This window comes from Mastigoproctus giganteus, chromosome 11 (assembly GCF_048544385.1).
Source record: "Mastigoproctus giganteus isolate SK-2022 chromosome 11, ASM4854438v1, whole genome shotgun sequence".
Classification (NCBI taxonomy): domain Eukaryota; kingdom Metazoa; phylum Arthropoda; class Arachnida; order Uropygi; family Thelyphonidae; genus Mastigoproctus; species Mastigoproctus giganteus.
Window position 1 is genome coordinate 66834721 of NC_143585.1, and position 20742 is coordinate 66855462.

The 20742-nt window shown below is 36.4% G+C and overlaps 1 protein-coding gene across 3 annotated transcripts in view; it reads right to left on the minus strand.

Moving 5' to 3' along the window:
- Positions 1-20742, minus strand: part of LOC150078081 (dachshund homolog 1-like) — a 265261-nt gene that overhangs the window by 146811 nt on the left and 97708 nt on the right. For all 3 annotated transcript variants that reach the window (XM_090385378.1, XM_090385377.1, XM_090385376.1), the window contains exon 2: positions 322-449. In XM_090385378.1, the coding sequence (XP_090241504.1) occupies positions 322-449 (128 nt within the window). The remainder of the gene's footprint in view (positions 1-321; positions 450-20742) is intronic.

Below are 20742 nucleotides of genomic sequence, written 5' to 3' on the forward strand. Positions count from 1 at the left end.
AAAAGAAAAAAGTGGGCTCTGTTTTTTAGCCAATGGTCTTTGAATAAAGTAGTGTGGTGGTGTTGCAATCCCTTGGATATTAAAGAAAAAACGTAACAGAACACATGCTGGAATCAAGTTCATGAAGATACCCGTGTTCTATACGATGCTTTGCTTTTATCTTCTAGATTGATTGAGTTGTCCACAATGAAAATGAAATGTATGTCAAATAGCCAATATGCGAACAATGACTTGTTGACATATATAAAAACAATTCACGCGAATCATAAGGTACACAAAGAACATATTGAAACTGTGGCATGAATAAACAGTTCAACTTACCTCCGATGTGTCCATTTTCGTAACCATGGTAATCGCTGTCTAAACGACTCTTTTTTAACAACGTCCCTGCTGCGGTGCTACTTAGTCCTACCATCGAAACTCGTTTCGGGGGTCTGCCAGGCCTAGAACTACACGGTTAGAGAGAACAATTACAAAGTACGGAGCATGGCATGGAATTCCCCCATGGGGGTTAAGATAAGTAATAACATTTATATAATGCAATAACATTTCCAAATGAATATTGATAGATTCGTTAAGAGAAATAACTCGCTGCAAAATTAGTTTCTTCAGAATTCATTACAACTCAAAATCCGAGTAACAGTCTCTCAGAGTTTGAATTTGGTTAGGAGATTTGATCTCTTACGCTCTTATTACCAATATGCATGGAAAAATCAGTCTGATTTACTAGAATTTGATATCTATCATTTATATATTCGTGGCAGTAACTAAGAATATCTTATGATGAATATCCACATCCCTTGTTGATGTTTTTGTTAAGAAATATGAGGATTTTATTCTTCTAATGCGTTTTGTCAAAGTGCAAACTTTATGGTAACTTACAAATTGAAAAGATTGCAATCAAAAGGTATCTCCAACTCTCTCAGCTGTCTGAAGCATTTTTAGGACTACACAAAGTTTGCTGTACGTATTCAAATAAAAAAAAAAAAATGTTTGGAGCTATATTTTGTGTGGAACTGCAAGTTAAAAACCGTGCCAGCCACAAGACAGCGTCGTATAATCAACTGCTCGTCCAGATGGTACCCCGCATCTGCCCATGCTTGGGCAGATGCAGACTACCGCATTTTTACACGCCTCAGTTATTATCGTAATTAATAAATACAGTATGTACATAACACTTAGGTCTATTAAATGATTTAGTACGTTATTATTATATAATTTCAATTAAAATATAAAGTACATTAGAGAGGGAGGGTATCCGATAGTCTGATCCAGAATGCAACCCAATCTTGGCACATTAATTTCTTTATAGATCAATATTAATTAATATTAATCCCATATGGGATTAATAAATTCTATGGAATTATTTAGGAGATTAATGAATTCCTGGTGAATTTCAGGAGTCCATTAATCTTCCAAATTCTAGGGATACATGTATAGCCATTTTTAGGGATATTCCTGCGTACAGATATTTTAGGGATATTCCTGCGTACAGATATTTTAGGGATATTCCTGCTTACAGATATTTTAGGGAAATTCCTGCTTACAGTTATTTTAGGGAAATTCCTGCTTACAGGTATTTTTAGGAAATTTTTTGGGATATTCCCTAAACAACCTCAAAACATTAAAACTAAAATATATGAATAAACAATTTATTTATTGGCTAAACACGCCATACAGGATGGAACTCAGACAGGCTGTGTTATCACAGATTATGCATTCTGTCCCGTAAGATGTTGACGTTTTTTGATTTCATTTTTAACATTTAAGAATAACTCCGAACCTTCTCTTCTGAATTTAAATCGTTTTCATATGTCGTAAGGAAGGGGATTTTGGACTTTTATGTAGAAATATCGAAGAAAAGAAAAGAAAAGAAAGGAAGGGGACTGGAGACAGGATGAATAAACTTGCACTTCATACGTTTCCGATTTTTGAGGTATTGTTCCCTTTCTATTAAACCACAGTGGGGTTTCATCCATGAATGTCCTCACAGCATCACTGACACAAGATATTATTTCCCCGATTCCTTCCTTACGCAGCAGTCCGACACTGTACTAAGATGGGTTGTTGAAACTTCTATTTTCAAAACCCTGTTTCCGTAGCTGCCAAAAATGATTGATATACGGCCCGAAAGATCCAACCAAGCAACTATTTTGCGATGCAGTTTTTGAAGCGGAACTTCGAAGCCGAACAACGTCAGCCAACAGTAAAGATGGCCGATGGTAGTCCTATGATTCATGATGTTGTGGACAAAACAAGTATTGCTACCGTTTCGTGTTTTCGTCCTCTGTCTAATGTTCACTCACGCGCAGTAGGAGAAGCAGGGAGGGAAAGAGATCGTAACTGACTTACACGCGCATAAAAAAAAATCCATCTGGAAAGATATAGAAAAATATAGTAAACGTTTGTCAAATATCCATTTTTCTGGGCCAAGTTACCGAGTAGATAAACTCTTTCTATTGATACGTTGCGCGCCTACCGAGGTTACGCGTATCGATTTTTATTCTAACCAGGAGACAAAGGAATGGAGGTTTTTGTGAAGAAATTCAAAACCCTCGGCTCGAGCGAGCGACAAGAATATTGGCAATTATCGCGCGTGGTCGCTGATTTTGGCCGTGATAAGCAACAAGTTTCAAATTTTAAAATGTAATTTTCCGTCTCCCATGAAAGATTTATGGCCTTACGGAGGGGTGAGCGTTGTCCTCGTGGAAGCAATATCACGTGCGAGCAGCTTGTGACGTGTCGCTGCGGTTTTCTCAAGTCGACAAATTGTGTTTAGTGAGTGAATAATAACCCTCGCATGCAGAGTCAGAGGGCGTTGATTGAAAGGAGGTACAGATTTGACAACGTTATTTTCCTAAATAACACGTTCTCTCCATCTTTCTCCCTCCCCCTCCCAACACTCTCATTCTCTATCCCTCTGTTTCTCTTCTAAACTGATGGTGTGGAGGAATAACCCACGTAAGATTACTTCTCATCTGTTTTTCGGTATTTTCGCACACATCCCCGGGTATTATGATTTGCGCAATCTGTATCTTAATATTATTGTATTAAATAAGAGGATGAGCGCAGTTAATTTTCTTTTTAAAATGATATGGAAAAGGAGAACGCATTTGTTCATTATTTTTGTCGCTGTCATATTTGTTAATGACAATCCTTCCGTGTTCCTAGTCTTTCTTCGTCTGTGAAAAATATATGAGACAGCTCAAGATGGCTGATGAAGGGACTTTCTTAATTACAAAACTTTGCGCTTCTTATATTTCTTCAACATTGTCTCAGATGTGTGACGACTACAACAGTGATCCAACGTGCACGAAGTGACACTCTTAAATAAGTCATCCTCGTCAGATAATCAAATAGGAATTTATACATAATTAATTTCAGATGAGTTTACAGATAGAGTCAGAATTCGAGATAAAGTAACTGTATGACGTGCGCAAAAAAAAAATAAATAAAAAGAGAGAGAGGGTGAGAAAACTATTAAATAAATAATAACCTTCGTGCTTCTTAAATTTCAAGAGAATTGAATCTATTGTGGCTGTACCTATATTCTATTCTCGTTAATTGGGTTCCTATTAGTGATAAATTGATTGTAATTTGATAATAAGCCCTGCTAAACGCTCATATTAAGCTGATTTTAAGGTGATAACCATAATTATTAAAGTAACTTACGAGGTGAACCGATTCAACTCTTAATTCTAAAAGAAGGAGAAAACGAATTTTTCTTATTTTGGAAAGTACGACTTTTATAGCCAATGCCTCAGCTGCTGCTTCAATCGTTTGATTTGATATCAATTTTCTTTCTCAATTGTTTACCATGTGTATATGTATTCGATAGCTATTTTTCTGGTATGCATACTCTACAAAGTACTAAAATAATCGCTGTAAAATAAGGCCAAATTTGTAATAACTTTCTGCTTTGGTATTGGACTGCAAAACTGTCTTATTAAAGAGTTTGTAAAGTTCACGTTTGAATTTTCTAAAAGTGTGGAAGGGTTGCAGAATTCAATTTTCTTGGAGATGATACCCCATTAATGATGTGGGGACGTTGGAAATCTCACATTTGTCCACAGAATTTGAATGTCCCTAAGATATTATATATTTATTTATTTCAGCACATGCAGTTGAGTTTCAGGTTCTACAAAGGCTGCCTTCTTGTTTGTTAAACTGATATTATGGGCAACACTACAAATCTATTTACTTTTGCCGAGTTAACTGATATGATTTCAATTAAGGTGAGGTTAATAGGAATTTCATAGCTGCTGTTCGAAGATAAGCTAAAATATTTCCAACACGACCAGATGGTCGTGTTGGAAATATTTTAGTTTCTACTTTTTTAAATACGGGATAGAGTGACTGATCGATTAATCGTATCTGTTCTATACAATAGCCGCCACGATCATCCGACTTCACCCCTTAGATTTTGCGCTTGGTTACATGAAATCCATGGTTTATTCTACGCAAGACGAGGGGTAGCATTGTGGAAGCTGCCGAAATCATTAAGAACAGTCTTGAAACTATAAGGTATGCCAGGAAATTGTGGATTCCTTGCGTTGAATAATATATTGAACAAATTGCAGGTCGCTTTGAACAACTTCACATGTTTTCTGCTTTACATGTTTTCCTTTTAGAATTTTGTTTCAAATTCTTTTTTATGTTTTGTAATTTATGATTAATGCTTAATATCTCGGAAATCAAAACTTTTCAGACACTTTATAGGAAATCGTTTGCTTATTTTTAACTGTGGAATATGCGGCTGTATTTGTACTATTCCCTTTTGGAACATCTTGTTTATAGGTGCTCATTGGTTCTGTCATTCGGACACCACAATTTATTGCTCTCGTGGGTAGTACAGTTGGTATAATTACTCTCCTCCCCACACCGGGTGGAAAAGACCCGAGTTCGAATCCCTTCAATGACGCAAGAAATTTTTATGGGTCTTTTTAACAACGTGGCTGATTTAGTCGGTCTCAGGCGATTGTGGTATCGTTTTTAGCTACTGCAAACTCTGGTTTTTCGTCCAGCAAACAGCAAATCGACCAAAGGACACACGCAATTTACAGACATATACGGAACAATATGGCCTAAGTTGCTGATGCGCCTAAAACTCTACAACAACCATCTAACCACGGTTGATTACGAATGTGCTGGAACTTTTAATCAGCAGTGATCATCTTAATATTTCTCAAAACGTTTTTGGAATGTTTGAAAACCGGAAAGCGTTAAGCTTAATTTTAAAATATAAATTTATTAACCTGAATGGTGTTCCATTTCCTTCTGGCCCAGTTCAAGTACTGGATATTACGAAAAGAGTATATATGAATATAAGAGCTGAGGATAAGATATAAAAATCTACGAAGTAAATAAAACATGTCCTCCTAACAATATTATACAAACAGACAAAGTAATTTCAAACAGGTAAATGAACAATATGATAGTTAAATTATTTATAAAAATTTGTAAAAACTACGTTAATTTAACAAGTAGAAGACAGCACTAAATATATCAATTATGAGCAGTAATCAAGGACTGACTAAAAGGGTTAGAAGGTTTTTTTTTTGCAAAAGGACAAGCCCATTGACGTTCATTTGTCAACACTAAAGAAAAGCTGTACCATCCGAGGATTTCTCGTTAACCATCATGATATTAAGACAAATTTGAAAATGCTGTTTAAAGAGAGAAGGATATAGAGAGTTAAGAAGGGGAGCAGTGGGATTAAGTTAAGAGTTAATTGCAATCGTCAGAGAATTAGTTGTCACTAGACTTTGGAGCAAAGATTAAACACATCACTGGACCCGGAGGGAACGATTTCTCAATGGTGAGATGCTCTCTAATTCAAGGAAGAGGGAGATGACCGCATAAGGGATTATGACAAGTGAATTCCTATTCAGCCAGTGTGAAAATGTTGGGAATTAAATTCCAATATCGTGCAATCTCAAACTTCTATTTCTGGCGACTCTATTTTGAGCAAACTAAACGTTTAATATTCTTTGTTTTGTAGTTTTAATTATTATGGTGTAATCCTACTCCCAGAATAGCTTTCTATACCACCGAGAACCAATGGATGGATAATGCACCACTGGCATAAGTGAGTACTAAACTCAAAGGCGACAGATTACGAGGAGGACTGTAGAATCGGTTTTGGAAATCAATCCTCCAGATTTGTTGCACTGCGGAGTCAGGTTAGTTGGGTTCAGCGGAAGCGAAATAGATTGAAATATCACTTCACGTAGGATGACCTTTGTAAGATAAAATAAATTGTTTTGGCAGGGGCAGGGAAAAGTAGAAATATTTTTGAATATCACCACCCCACTATAACTGCAAGGCTTATAAACAATGCTTCTAAATACATTAAAGATGTCCTTTTAGCTAACACAGTGGATGAAACAGCTGTTGCCAGTAGGAAACTCACGAGGATGACGTCACGGTTCAATAACATCCTCGTTATCACTGAACAGAATGCTACAATAGTTTGTATAACACCGCGTATTAGATTTTACGTTATTTACATATGAGACATCGAGATTGCCCTTTCTCGTATTTCAGACGTTCGTTTTCTTTATAGCTTTTGGTGTCTGAGGTATTAATAAACGTCCTTACAATACCGATTTTATCCCGAGAGTTCGGTGACCTCTGTCAATTGACATAATGGCCTTGTATCTCGCATCGTCTTCAGCCTTGGACGGGTGCTGTTAAAAGCGCAGGTTCCAAGTTGGCAAGTCCCAAGAAGTTTCTTGTTTGTCGAGTCAAATTATCTCGAGCGACGTGAGGGTGTTCGTTACCATAGTAAGTTTACATGAAGGGGTAGAGGGAGGGGGAAGTGCGGAGAATTTTAATTTAAGCTGATTTATGCTAATGATGATGACGGCTTTAAATTTTGCCTGTAGATTTTTCACGGAAAATGGAATGATTGTGGTGCTGAATATTGATCTCTCTCTCTCTAACTCTCTTTCTCTCTCTCATTTCACTTTTTACTCTTTTTTTATTACAAATAATTTCTTCTTTTGGAAGTTGTTCTGTCACGAGCTGGCTGAGCATCCTTATAATTATAATTCGCAATATGTCATGCATGGGGGAGGGGGTTCCAAGTATCTTCAGTGATTGACTTCTTCCCTTATCGCTCGTTTGAAGAGGTCTGGGTTCTCATCCAGTCGGAGACCAGAGGAATTCGTTAAGATCTCTTCAGTTGGGATTGCAGTTATTTGATCTAAATAACTGTGAATTATTTCGGGTTTTTAAGCACACACTACATGCAAATCTGCCCTTGAACACAAACTTTTAAAGGTATAACACACTTATATAAAGTTCTTACGTGATGTACAAATATTTACTAAGCTATATGCGCTGAGTGCGTTTCAGGATCAACTATAAACAACTGTGATCAAGTCAGTAGGATCACACAGTGATCCAGAAATGTAGTGATCAGCCCTGTATGTTTAGTACGATGCAGAACGTAAGAACTTCATTAACTTTAAAATAAACTACTGTTTTATTTATAAACCATAATATTTAATTAAGACTCCACGTAATGTCCTCTGCATTTTATTGATTAAGCATAATAAATTGAATCGTAAATTATAAATAAATAATAAATTGAAAAATCGTTCTGCGAAAAATATTTTTTTATTAAAAATAAAAATCGCGAGATGTTAAAGCATTTTTTTCTGCTTGTGTGGAGTAGATTAGAATTTTAAACTAATTCACTTTGTTTCTACCACAACCGCTTAACAGTTTTGGCAGAAAAAAAAGTCACAATTAAATGTCACACCCTTTAATCATGACATCATGGCACCGAGGTTTTAATTTCTGAAGTTACGGTCTCAGACCCAAAGGTTCAGATTTTTCCGTTCTTAATTTTGAACGAACCACGAACCAGCAAGGAGGCAACCAGTCAGTGGCATAAGCAGCGTCTCCAGTGAAAAGTTCTGTCGTGTAAACAGACTGAATATGAAGACTCGATGAAATTATCACTGAAGGTGAAGATAATCATTTTCCAATGAAACCTAAGCAGCTTTCCTATTAGCTGCTTTGTCAAGTTGCAACAAAAATAAATTTCTCCGGACCCAGATTTTATCGATCACTGTGTATTTTTTTAATTGGTCAGCAACACATTGAAGTGCGCGGTGATGCTCAGCTTTATATTGGGGAAGAGAACTGGAGGAGGTGCGATGAAGCCGATCACACGAGGATATAAGAGGCCCCATAATCGGAACAACGACGCTGTTTTTTTTTTTTTTCACAGCATAAAATGATGTTTATGAGTTTCTCTCTGTTTTGAACGTCGTTAAATCGATTCTTCGTGTGTAAAAGTATTGCTCAATAAGATAATTTTTGACTGACTCAAATATACTGGCGTTGCTTCAGCCAAAGTTGAAAGAAGAAACGGGTCTTAATTTTTTCCACGCATTGCTGTTCTGGCTTCAGTAATTCAGAAGTAGAATAGCGCAAAATAGGGACACTGTGAGGTCTGTTATGCGGAGGTTTAGATTAGAAATCGAACTTTAATAAACACTATTTAAATATTCCTGGTAGATGCAAAACTCCACACAGATGCCATCATTTCTCAGTCATTCGCAGTGCTCGCCATTTACAGGCTTTGTATATCCTGCCGCATAATCTTAGTTGCTTCCGCGCTAAAACAAAATAACACCGAAATTACCTTTACCATTGGAAAGAAAAAATGATAAAGAATGGAAAACCAACAAGTTCTTCTGTTTATATTAGGCACGACCATCAGATCAGAAGTTTACAACCAATTTTTACAATGAATACAATCTTTAACCGTGTGCTATTGACTCTCGCACTGACCACCGGGTTATATCGAGTTATTTAGGAATCATCTAATACGAAAAACAAGAATAACAAGTACATGTTAAGACAAGAAAGACGTTATGCCTACAATGATAATCGCTGTTATAATAACTTAACACATATCATTTTAAACTAGCCGCTCTACGAAGGAATATACTGTACGAAGCTGAAAATTCATCATCATGAACTCATGAACTTGGTCCGGCTTAGGTCTTTTAAGACCTGTTCCGTTGTAACTCTTGGAGGTGGTCTTGATTTCGCCATCGTTGTCTTGGTCGACCCACATCTCTCTTGTCTGTAGGTTTGTAGTTAAAGGCTAATTTCCGGTCTGGGTTACCTTCTAGACTTAATTGACCAAGTAATTTGAATCTCTTTCTCGGACTTCCAAACTTTTCAAAATAGAAGATCTTAATCTTTGTCACTAAGGCCCTCTGTTGAGCTTGATCCTGCCCCACTTCAAGAAAAAGCAAAATCAACTACTGTTCCACGAATTATGACATCATCCAGGGGTTCGTGGTGGCTTCTATTTTACTGTGTAAATAATGGCCTGTATATATTTTCAGTATAATCTTGGTACTTCTCACTAAATTGTGAACACCAGCTTTTACAAAGGCAAATCTCATATAGACTTCCCGTGACACCTTCATTTCAAAATCGACAGGTCAGCATCTGAAGAATGTTACAAACAAATAGCCAAACTTTGTAAGAAACTCTCACAAACAACTTAGATCGTGAGAAGCTATGTTCCAACCTTGAATGATGTGTCCCAGGCAAAATTGGTAAACGATCTTTGTAAAAAGAAAAACATACTTCCTTGTACTTGTCATTGTATTTTTTTTTGGTAGTTGTTGGCGCATCGGCTTCTGTGGCCATAATGCACCTCCCAAGGTTTTTTGCAGTACTCTGATCCAAGCCCGAGGCGGGATTCGAACCCGCGACCTTTGGGTTACCAGGCAGGCACTTTACCCACCTGGCTAGCCCGGTCGGCTTGTCATTGTATCTAGTTACCATTATTATCATTACCAATTATAATAACGTAACATTTTATTAATCTCGTAAAACATTTCTTATCCTGTAACTCCTGTTTATCCTGTTTTGTAATCTATATCCACATAGCACACAGTTTTGTCCAGCTGAAGTTAGTAACTTCAAATAAATCAATTAAGATAATGTATATAAGATTCAAAGTTCATCACAGAGGAAATAAATTAGTTGGACTAAGAGTAATTCCTTTGCCTACGAAAAATATTTCAGATTTTAAACTATAAGAGGATATTTAAGTAGAAAGGTTGAAGCAACTAAAGTGGTTTTAAACTAAGAACAGCCAACGTTTTCTCAAGACCTGTAACCATAATTCTAGAGAATTCAATGAGCTATAATGATCGAGTTTAATTATAGACAATCGTGTGTTTTTAAGTCTTTTAGAATTTATAATTTTAAATTATCCTAATCCAAAGGAACTGCAGAAAGAAATCCACTAATGTCATCTAGCTGTTCCAAAGCTTAACATCGACCAGAGCGATCGCGTATTTTGATAACAAGATATATCCGAATAACTGTATGGGTTGTTCAAAAAATGCGCAAAAGTTGCCAAAGAATCATCTAAGAGGAGGTCCCAGATACATAAGCAATTATTAGTGTATATAAGACTACTGTACGCATCGTTGCATCTAATGGGGCTTCACAAACTTTTCATCTGGACACATAATGAACTCAGACGGAAGAACTTGAATGTGGCACTAACCTGGAGAACATTTTGAAGATTATCGCAACATCCCAATGTGAAACACAGTTGTGGGAATCTGGTCATTGGGCCCAAAGCCGAGTGGCCAGGAGCGGGAGTGAAGTACACGCTCTTTGAGTAGACCGGGGTTCAAGCCCCTGACTGCTAAATACGGTCGATCTGCCAACCCTCTCTCGACCAGTGTAGCAGATTATGATCCATTTCCCTCAACGTAAATTGTTGAGGAGGCTTCCATCTTGCAGTGGGTTGAACTTGGGTCCTATGAAGTGCTTTTTTAATTTACGCGAAGCGCGAAAATCTGAAGGTAAAAAGATCAAGAACGTATGACGGATGTGGAAGAGTTAAATTTTTAGCTCCTTTGATGGTCTGCCAACGTCGGGGAGAACGTTTTCCTGTTGCAGGATTATCCCGTTGTTATAAAATCGCCTTTTAGACCACATTTCTTACTATTATTCAGGATATTACAAATTTTATCTAAAATGATGCGTCAATTGATATGGTTCATCAGCGTATTGAATTGTGTCGGGTTTTACTTTTACTAAATGATTGTTCCCGTTACATTTGAGATATCATTTCTGAATTATGCAACAAATACAGTCTCTTCGATGATAAACTGTCAACAATCTGTAACAGTGCAAAGTCGTTACCATTTTAGAAAGTTACTGTCTGTGCCAAATATTACCAACTTTATTGCGCGGAAATTACGATGCGTGTGAAGACACGCAGTGATAAGGGTATGGGTATTTGGAAATAAGTAAGTAAGGGGTACTATCCGTGAAAAATGAGAACTTCAGTTATTTATAGACTCACTCCTGTATGTGAGTTATAATGATTACTGTTTCTCCAGCACCAAACAATGCGTCTTTCTGAAAATAACAGCAGCAATATTCACAGAAAATTCATTGGCAACCACAGACTAATTTAATATCGAATGGAGTATCGAGAATTGGCTGCAGCTTCTGGTCAGCTGTTGGAATCAATCCTCACGAAGTTTTCCAATGCCTTTACGGTGACCAAGGAAAGCTAAAATTTTATCTAATTCGTGGCACAGTTCCTTTGTGCACGAGACGCGAAAGCTGCTCGGTTGGGATGTTCGAAAGTTGGGAATGCGAGGTAAACTCGGCATGTGCACCCAAGTACGGCAGGTAATATTTCTTCACTCGCGGGCCGAACTGGAGAATAATTTCAACGCTCAGCTTCAAATCTCTCCTTGCATACTCGGCAGCTAATTAATTTTTACCCCAATACGTCTACGTTTGCGGGAAACGGTGACAGCTACATAAATCAACGGTAAAAAGTTAATCAACTGTGTTCACTGCAAAAACAGTGGACCATCTGCTCTCTTCTCACTGGCTGCAGCACATTGGGCCCCGCCACGCGTGTTTCACGAAACTGGCTTAGTTCAGCTTTTAACTGTAGATTCTTCAAATCCTCGAAACTGCACGTCATCGGGAAAATGCCTTTCTTTAAAGGCGTAATGCTGCTCGAAACTCCACTCCGAGGATTTACGACACTGGCGGCTAAACTGAATTCGCGTCATGTGGGACAAGCAGAGAGCCGTGCTCTTGGAAACACAGAGATAAATATGCCGCTCTCTGACCGCCGCGGAATGGCTTCGTACTTTCACCACCGCTTAATCAATAGCCATCGTGCAGCAAAGTGGTGGCGTCCGTGATTCGGATTCCAGAGGTCTGCGATGGGGTCACAAATGACCCCAGTTACCCTTTCGAGCTTGACCTCTGTTCAAAATCGTTCTTACCCGTTGTGTTTTAGTTGTAAAGGTGCTGTTCAGGTGGCGCTTTCTGCGGCAGCATTTTTTTTTCTATTTCTCTTTAGTTACAGAGGATGGGAACTCTCGGTATTAATTCTTAGGATTCATATGTCAAAGATACATTAGCGTCAAAGATTTGCCTTTAGATTTATATGTCATAAGAAAAGGTCTATTGTTTGGTGTAGTTTACAGAATCACAGAATCCTAGCACACCAAGCAGAAAATGGCAAAAGGGAAATTTTATGAACTTTTTTCAACTTTGTGGCCGAGTTAGTCGGTCTCAGGGAAACCAGCAACCCGACAAAAAGGTCAAAATACATTCAATTTACGGACATAATACATGAATCCTTATAGCCTAAGGCTATAAGGACTCATGTATTATGTCTGTAAATTGAATGTATAAAACCCAACTTGATTAACAACGAAGAGTTTGGAGAACAGCAGTGGTTTTAGCAAGATAAGCATATAACAAAGATGCAACTATAGCTGAAGTAATAGAATTTCGCTCAGTGACTTTTGGTATCCATTTTTGGAACACTCTGTTGCGGTATTTTCAATGTATCTCAATAAATCCATCTTTACGTTAACTTCAATGTATCCATCGATACATTTACAAAATGGCAAACACTTTTTTAGTGACTGAATGAAGAGATAAAATTAAGTAAGAATTTTTTAATACTAGAAAGTCCATTATTTATCGATTAAAATCGGATCATTAAAAAAGTGGTTCAAATGTTTATTTGCCCACATAAACTGATGTGGACAGTAAAAGTATCAAGGAAGTTCCAGTTTATGTATGGAGAAACGATTTCATTATATTGACAAATACGAAACCCTGCAGATGATAGTTTTGCATGCGCAATGGAACATAATAAAGTCACACAAAATAAATTCTTGACAAATTACCGTTGCTGAAAGTTGTGTTAGAAAGGTCAGAAGAGAAACAAAATCGACCCTCTCAGCATCTGTTCAGGAAGCTACTTAACATTCATTGAGAATCAAATGTCATAATTATGCACAGACGGATATTTTATATAAAAAAAAACAACATCAACCACAAAATGGAAGAGCAATAATGACTCTTCAACATATGAACGAAAGCTATCTACGATCAGATCATTGCCTAATTAGTAACGATTCCCTGAGTTGGCTCATTGGTAAATGCTTAGAAACAAGAGATACGAGTAATGTCACAAACCAAGTTATGTCAGGGAGAGAACTGGATTTAAAAATTTCATTGAGAGCAGGTATATGCATTAGTCAATAAATTTAACTGGACGTTAAAAAGACCAAAAAATATCGAATATTTGTTAGAATTAGGCAGGCGACATCACCAGGACAGACCATAATGCAAAATATACACGAAAATATACAAAAGAGGGCACACAACGCAGCAATTAAAGGCTGTATCTTACAAGGACTTCCACTACTGTTTTAGATCGTGGAAATCGCGAATGGAATCGCACATGTGGGGCTGGAGAGTACTTTGAATGGGTGGGGGAAACATTGTAATTGTTGTATTTAAAGAAATAAATTATTTTAAATATATTTCTCGTTTCAATAAAAGATAGTGCACAAAAAAGCAGAGATCAAAACTACAAGATTTTGGATTTGCTTGGAGCCGAGTCTTTGGTTAACCATAGGGTGATTTCTGCTAAGGAAAATACTGCTTTACATATAAGATCAACTATTGAGTAACTGTAATACACTATACCACTATAGCCTTATCTTTTATTTGTTCAGTAGCCTTAGCTCTTGTTATTTCTTCAGTTGATAATGAGCCACGCTAATGTCCAAAAGAAAACGAAATTTTATCAATAGATTCATGATAAGTCAAATAAATAAAATCATGCTACATGCATGATTCTATTTATACACACTATTCTTCTGGCAATACTATCTTGCGTGCAAAAACATTTTGAGAATATCATATTTTAATACGGCTTTTATTCAAGCGCACAGCTAGCCTTCACAGAACATTTATCACCATTTTATGAGGAATGTCGATGGAACTATTTTTTCACCCCTCCAGCAGAACACATTTAATTAGGCAAGCGAAGTTGACTTCTATGGACGAGCCCTCACATATCTTTACAGTGTGTTCCACTGTGGTTCGATTGGACTTTTACGATTTACCAATCTACACGGACTTACACCTTAAAATTTCATCAGTTTTAGAAGTTCTATATCTCCTTCTACGATACTATCCATAGAAATCATCAGCTGTCTATTGTTCCGCTTGCCTGCTTCATTAATATGGTCTTCTGCCCCCTAAACCCACTCCAATAGCTTCCTTTCGATAGAATATTGCTTTCTGAGATAGTTGAATAAAATTGTATGGATCCTTCACAATATCCAGACAAATCTCGTACACCAACTTTGAAGTCAAGTCTTGGAGGCTCAGAACAATAAACAACAGTATTCTCATAATGGATTAGTAACAAAACAAATAAACTCGTCTGGGAAAATTGGGATTATAACTACTTCAAAAGCAGTAAGAGGACAGAAAAACTTTTTCCTCCCTCTGTATCCTATATGATATGTGTGGGAAACAGAACTAACCAAAGAAGCCAGAATAACTTCTGCTTCTCTGTCCTGTGCAGTTCTTTCCTTTGTACTTCTCGCAGGAACAAGTGGCATCATTTGCGCCTCGTGCACAAATGGCCTACTTCTATAACCATCTCTGAACTTGTAATTAACTGAATAACTATAATTTGCTATCTCTTAAGATTCTAAACTGTATTTATTTTTATTTAACTGCTGTTATCAGCACTATAATCATTATATACCCGATGTGATCATTTACTTATATTGCACACCCTCCTAGCCTATAGGCTGAGAATTGTAAAGTTGATGAAAGTCTTCTCCTTGAGAAATTTTGACTCATTAACTACTCAAGCTAAAATGAGACGGTTCTTGTAGTGCTCCCGTTTGTACAGTTTTCTGTGTATTATGACTGTACAAATGTGGGTCTGCCGATAAAGTTAGAAATGAAAAGGGGGTTCTGGACACGTTTACATGACACTATAAAATGCTCTCTTGCCATGACAAAATATTATCCGCGTTGCGCTTTTCGTCAATGACCTTTAGTCCCAACGGCCAGCAACCAAAGCTCATTTTTGGATATTCGCTTTCTGGAGGATTTATATCTACCTCAAGATTCTAATTTATTTATGTCGATGGCTTTAGTAGAAAAGGCACGGGTCTGACATATGTGGGAAACAGAAAAGAGACTTGCGAGGGGATTGGGACAATGAAAAGTAATGACAAGAAAGAGGAGACTGGAATTAATTGAATGCAGATGCCATTCACATGCCACCAAAGAAAAACGCTGAAAGGCACCTCTAAAGTGTCCTTTTTCCTTCGTTTTCTCCGGCCTCGGCGGTTTTATAGGGTCCATAGACTCCCATACAAACAGTACAAGTGTTTCATTCGCACAACATCCCAGTTTCTTCTTTGTTCTGTTACGAGTAGCCCCATGCCACTCTCTTGGTGTCTGAGGGACACCAAGACATGACACTTGTAGGGCTGGCGTCGTCTTGGATCACGTCTTTAACTGTCTCTTCGGTCATTAAAACAGCTTTATGGGAGCGTCAGGATAAGTCGTTCTCGTGCGCTGCAGGAAGTAAAGTCCTCGTAAAACATCCGCCGTTAGTTCTAATAAACCTGTCGTCTGTTTGGGGCCAAGTAAAAGAGGGGGGGATTAAAATAGCGTTTCGGGCCGTAGGGGACAGTATGAAAACTCTTAGGATGTGTTCGTCGCTGCAGTTTGGGTAAACGTGTTTTTGGAAATGAATGGATAAATAAAATGAGGAAAGTGAGGTACTTAAAAGATCGTGTTTCTCTTGGAGCTCGGGGTGTTCCATCTTGCAATGGGTGGGGGGTGATAGACATTCCTCATTTTCGAGAGATTGAGTTTCAAAAGCTGTGATTTTGTTGCCTCTCTCCCAGGCCTGACTTTTTTTTTAGTGTTATCTGTGGGACATGGACGGACCAAACTGTTTCTTTCACATCGACTTTCAAGTCTCGTGTTTTATAGTTGCGATAAACCATCTATTATATGAGGCAGTTCGTCGAAGACAAAGGTGGCTTTGAAATATCATCAAAAACACGCAATTTGAAGTCAACCAAATTCTCAAATTTAAAAAGAGAAAGAAGCAAACCTAAGAATCTTTTAATGAGTAGAAAGACAAACGAGCGAAGTATCAAGGAGAACAGTTGGACAATTCATCCAAATGCTACACGTTTTGTAGCATTTGGATGAACACTGAAATGATGCGTGACAGATGTAAATATTTGACTGAGGGCGACTGTGGGATGGGGATGTCAACTGATTTAAGATTTTACTTATATTTTTTCATTAAGATGGTTTTCAATGAGTATATTTACTTCCTTGCTGTTTCAAAGAATGGAAGTAAAAATGGGATAAGTCGCATTACTAAAATATGATTGAATGAGAAGAATGTGGGACACTTCTTGTGTTCTCTCTAACTTGTGAAACTCTCTGACCTTACGTGGACGTCCCGGCGTATAAACAAAAGAGTTATTTAATTTATTAATAATTCTCTTCGCTTCAGCTGATTTAAATTATAAAATTGTCACTCAGTAGCGATCTAAACGTAGTGTTCAGCAGTTCCTATTAGAATTGTGTATATCCAAGGTTGGTCTGAATGTACGTGGAAAGGAAAAGTCAATTATCCGACCAAAAAGCTTCACACCTCCTTCTGAGACCGGGTGTGTACTGGACTGTAGCAGCAAATTATTCAGGTCTGAATTCACTTTGCCTCGACTTTCTTCCTTCACCCAAATCGGATCCATTTCATCAGAAGCTAATTGTATATAACTGAGTACACAGACCTTGCTATAATATAACCCACTCTATGCAATCGCAGCTACCAGGAGTTTGATAAGTTAAATCCTAAGGGCACACAGATTTAAACTGGAAAAGATGGTTGCAGGATGGATTTGTTGAATTTTGCTTTCAGCCAGAGAGTAATTAATTGTTAGAACAAACTTCCATCGGTGTCATGGAAGTGAGTAGTTTGAAATAAATTTAAAGAACTGCAAAAATTATTTATTTTCACTCCTACACTTCCACTATTTCAAGAAGAATTATTCAGCGAAACAGTTAAGTCGCCTTCTGGAGAAGCATCAGCCAAGGTTCGTACTCCCCTGATACATGCACTGTATAATGTAAATTAGTATTTGTCAACGTGCACTCTGTTGCACTATTTTAAGATTTTCGAGTTAATAGATACACTTCACCCTTTAATTTTCTCGTTAATTATGCGGCATAATTAACCATTATGTTAATTTATTATATTCATTAATTATGCATAGTTGCTTATTGTGTAATAAAGTACTAAATTGTACGCATGTATCAGTTACTATTGATCTACTCCTCTGGCCCCGTTTGGGTCAGAAAACATAGCTTTTCTGGCGGTGAAGCCATGGATTATTTTGCGCATATTTATAATGAATAATTTCCATCGCATTTATGTGAGAAGTAAAACTGCTGTTTGATTCATTCCAAAATGGAATTATACTTAAAACTTTTTTGTCTTAATCGAGCTATTCTTAAATATGTATGGATGATTAAAATTTATCAAGATGATCCAGTTTATCTTCAGAGATCGCGATAAATATAATTAATTAATCTTATATTTATTGTAGATAATTAATTTATTGAATTAATTTTGGAGGGCACAGTTCTTGGAGTTATCTAGGATTATAAATAAGAGCTTAATGCCGTTAAAAAATAAACCTTATATTAAGAGGTATTTCCACAAAGTAATGAAATTTCCAAGGAGTAAATGGACTTCGTCTGTAGTCTTCTGTGACATGTCAAAACATGTCCACCCAGACGATAGACGAAGTAATAAAACTGATCTAGCGTGCAGCTTCTATAAATTGGGCATATCGTCTGCTGTGACATGTTCTGACATGTCTGATCATGCACTTATAATCAAGGAAGAATTGGATTAATCTACTGCTATTGAAGTTCTTTTTAAACTTTTGTTTTGTAAAATTGAGAATTTATAATAAGAATTCTTAATCAAATAAACAATAGTGGTTTTTAAATGACTTCAAATGGTAATTAGCGAATTTCAAAAGAGAGGATATCAAACTCTCATTAGCGTACAGTGGAATATCCTTCGTAGTGCTGAGGCGTTTTTTTTTTGTTTGGCAAGAAAACTCAATTTTTTTATATATAAAGAAATAAAAAAAGAACTCATTGTGAAGTCAAGGAGCACGTGCGTAGTGTAATGGTTCTGATTTCCTTGTCGCGCACGTTTAGCAGAAACATGCGCCAGGTTATGAATGCTGTATATCATAAAAGTGGGCCTTACTTCCTCGCTGCAGACGGCTGCCTAATTTTAGCCTTTAAATTTTGCTCAAAGAAGCGCGGACAGAAAGACTTATTTTATCTCCGGGTGTAATCAGGATACAGAGGCTGGCATTAAGGCCTTGCTGACAGATGTTGAACAACTATGTATTGATGTCACGTCATTGGTAAATGACGGCAGCGCCAGCTGTCACTGGCGCCATCTGGAGTGGATGCATGGAATGATAATTAGTATAAAAAAACACGACAGATAGTGCAAGGAGTTGGGTGAGCAGGAATGAGGAGGACAGCGAGAAACAATGAAGACAACAAGAAAAATAAAGTGGGAACCCAGACAGAGTATAACATAGCAAGACAGAACGAACATGGATTTTACCGGTCTTCTTAATATTTTACTCAGAAAAGTCAATCGATTGAGACAGGCATACAAAGTTTTAAACATAATTGACCACAAACGCCTTCATTGGGGATGTAAAATCACTGTGGTATCACATCTGCAGACCCTATTGCTCATATTCAGTTTTATACTGCTTTCTGGGCAAAATTAAGATCACCTTATTATGTTACTTTAATCACTTGGCTTGTTTATAAAATCTGTGAATCATTGAATAAACGTTTTCAGACGTACACCGGAGTTTTTAAATATTTAAGCTCATCGAAATGAAATTATTCAATTATTTTTCAAATATATAATCATTTGATATATAAGTTAATGTTTGAAAAACTAATACAAACTTTGAAAAACTTGGGAAGATTTATATTAAATGAAAGAAAAAAGTCGATCTGGTTTGGGGCTGGAAACGGAATTACTTTGTTTTTCCAGGAGTATTTTCCACTGATAGATACATATTTATTACAAATAATTATACAGAGAAAAATGTTTTAAAAATAAGAATGACATCACTCAACTATCATATTAAAATATTATAAAAACAAACTAAAATAAGCGATCATTATTTTGTTTAAAAATAAACAAAATCTGGATTAAACAAGTGAGACATTTTCATTTCATTTCAGCTGAATTATAACAATTTAACTGAAATGAAAATATTACATATCAGACGGTACAAAATCTGACATACGTAAACAAGTATTAATAAGTAGGCCTACTTTTCACTCCGCGTCATAATAATTCAATAAAATAAATACGAAACTGTCACTGCATAGAAACTCTTACAGTCAATTATTATAAGCGCTCAATTCGGATAAAAAACAGAAACGTATCTGAATAAATTTTTATTTAGTAGCTAAGAATATTAAGAAAGTGAACTTAAATAAAATTATTCATAAATTATCTTTAATAATTCAAATGTCTTTATAAAAATATTCATAAAAAAGGAATAATGGTAATTTCTATCAAGAAGAATGAAAGTACGTACGTATTCCAATATAATTCATATTTTTATGCAATCTTGATTAGATAATAATGAAATTAATCTGGCATGTAACAAATATACGTGGTGTAGTTGAAATTTGATAAAAGTAGCAATCGTTATATAGTCGTCTTTTTATTTATATTAGTAATTATTTAGCTTTTCATAAAAAAAATTTATAATGACATAGTCTGAACTGTCCTCGTAATAAGATTACTCAACCTCTCAAGGTTTTAAGCGACATATTATAGTTTCTTCTCGCAGATTATTTCATTGAGTTGATATGCGTTTCATTTAATTTTCTTTTAAAACTTCGAAAATACGAGATTTGTGTTAAAATAAGCAATTTTATTATGTGTGTGTTTGTTCAACGAGATTTTCTAAGAGAAACTAATCGCAAATATTGTTTTTTTAATTCTTAAATCGCTAAAGATAGATATATATACAGTAGACAAATAGACAGAGAGAAAGAAATACAGCGAATGTAATAGAGAACATCTGTTTGTAAAAAAGTAACTAAAATATAAATAGTTATAAAGTTGGATTTTGGCTGAAGTCCTCTGTGTTTCTCTAGCTGCTGGAAAATCACCAAAAGGAATAGATGAGCTGGGACGTGATGAACTCTATGACATTAATAAGCATATTTTAAGTTGCAGAGAAAGCGAGAGCTGGGGAGGAGTAGACACTAAGAAGAATT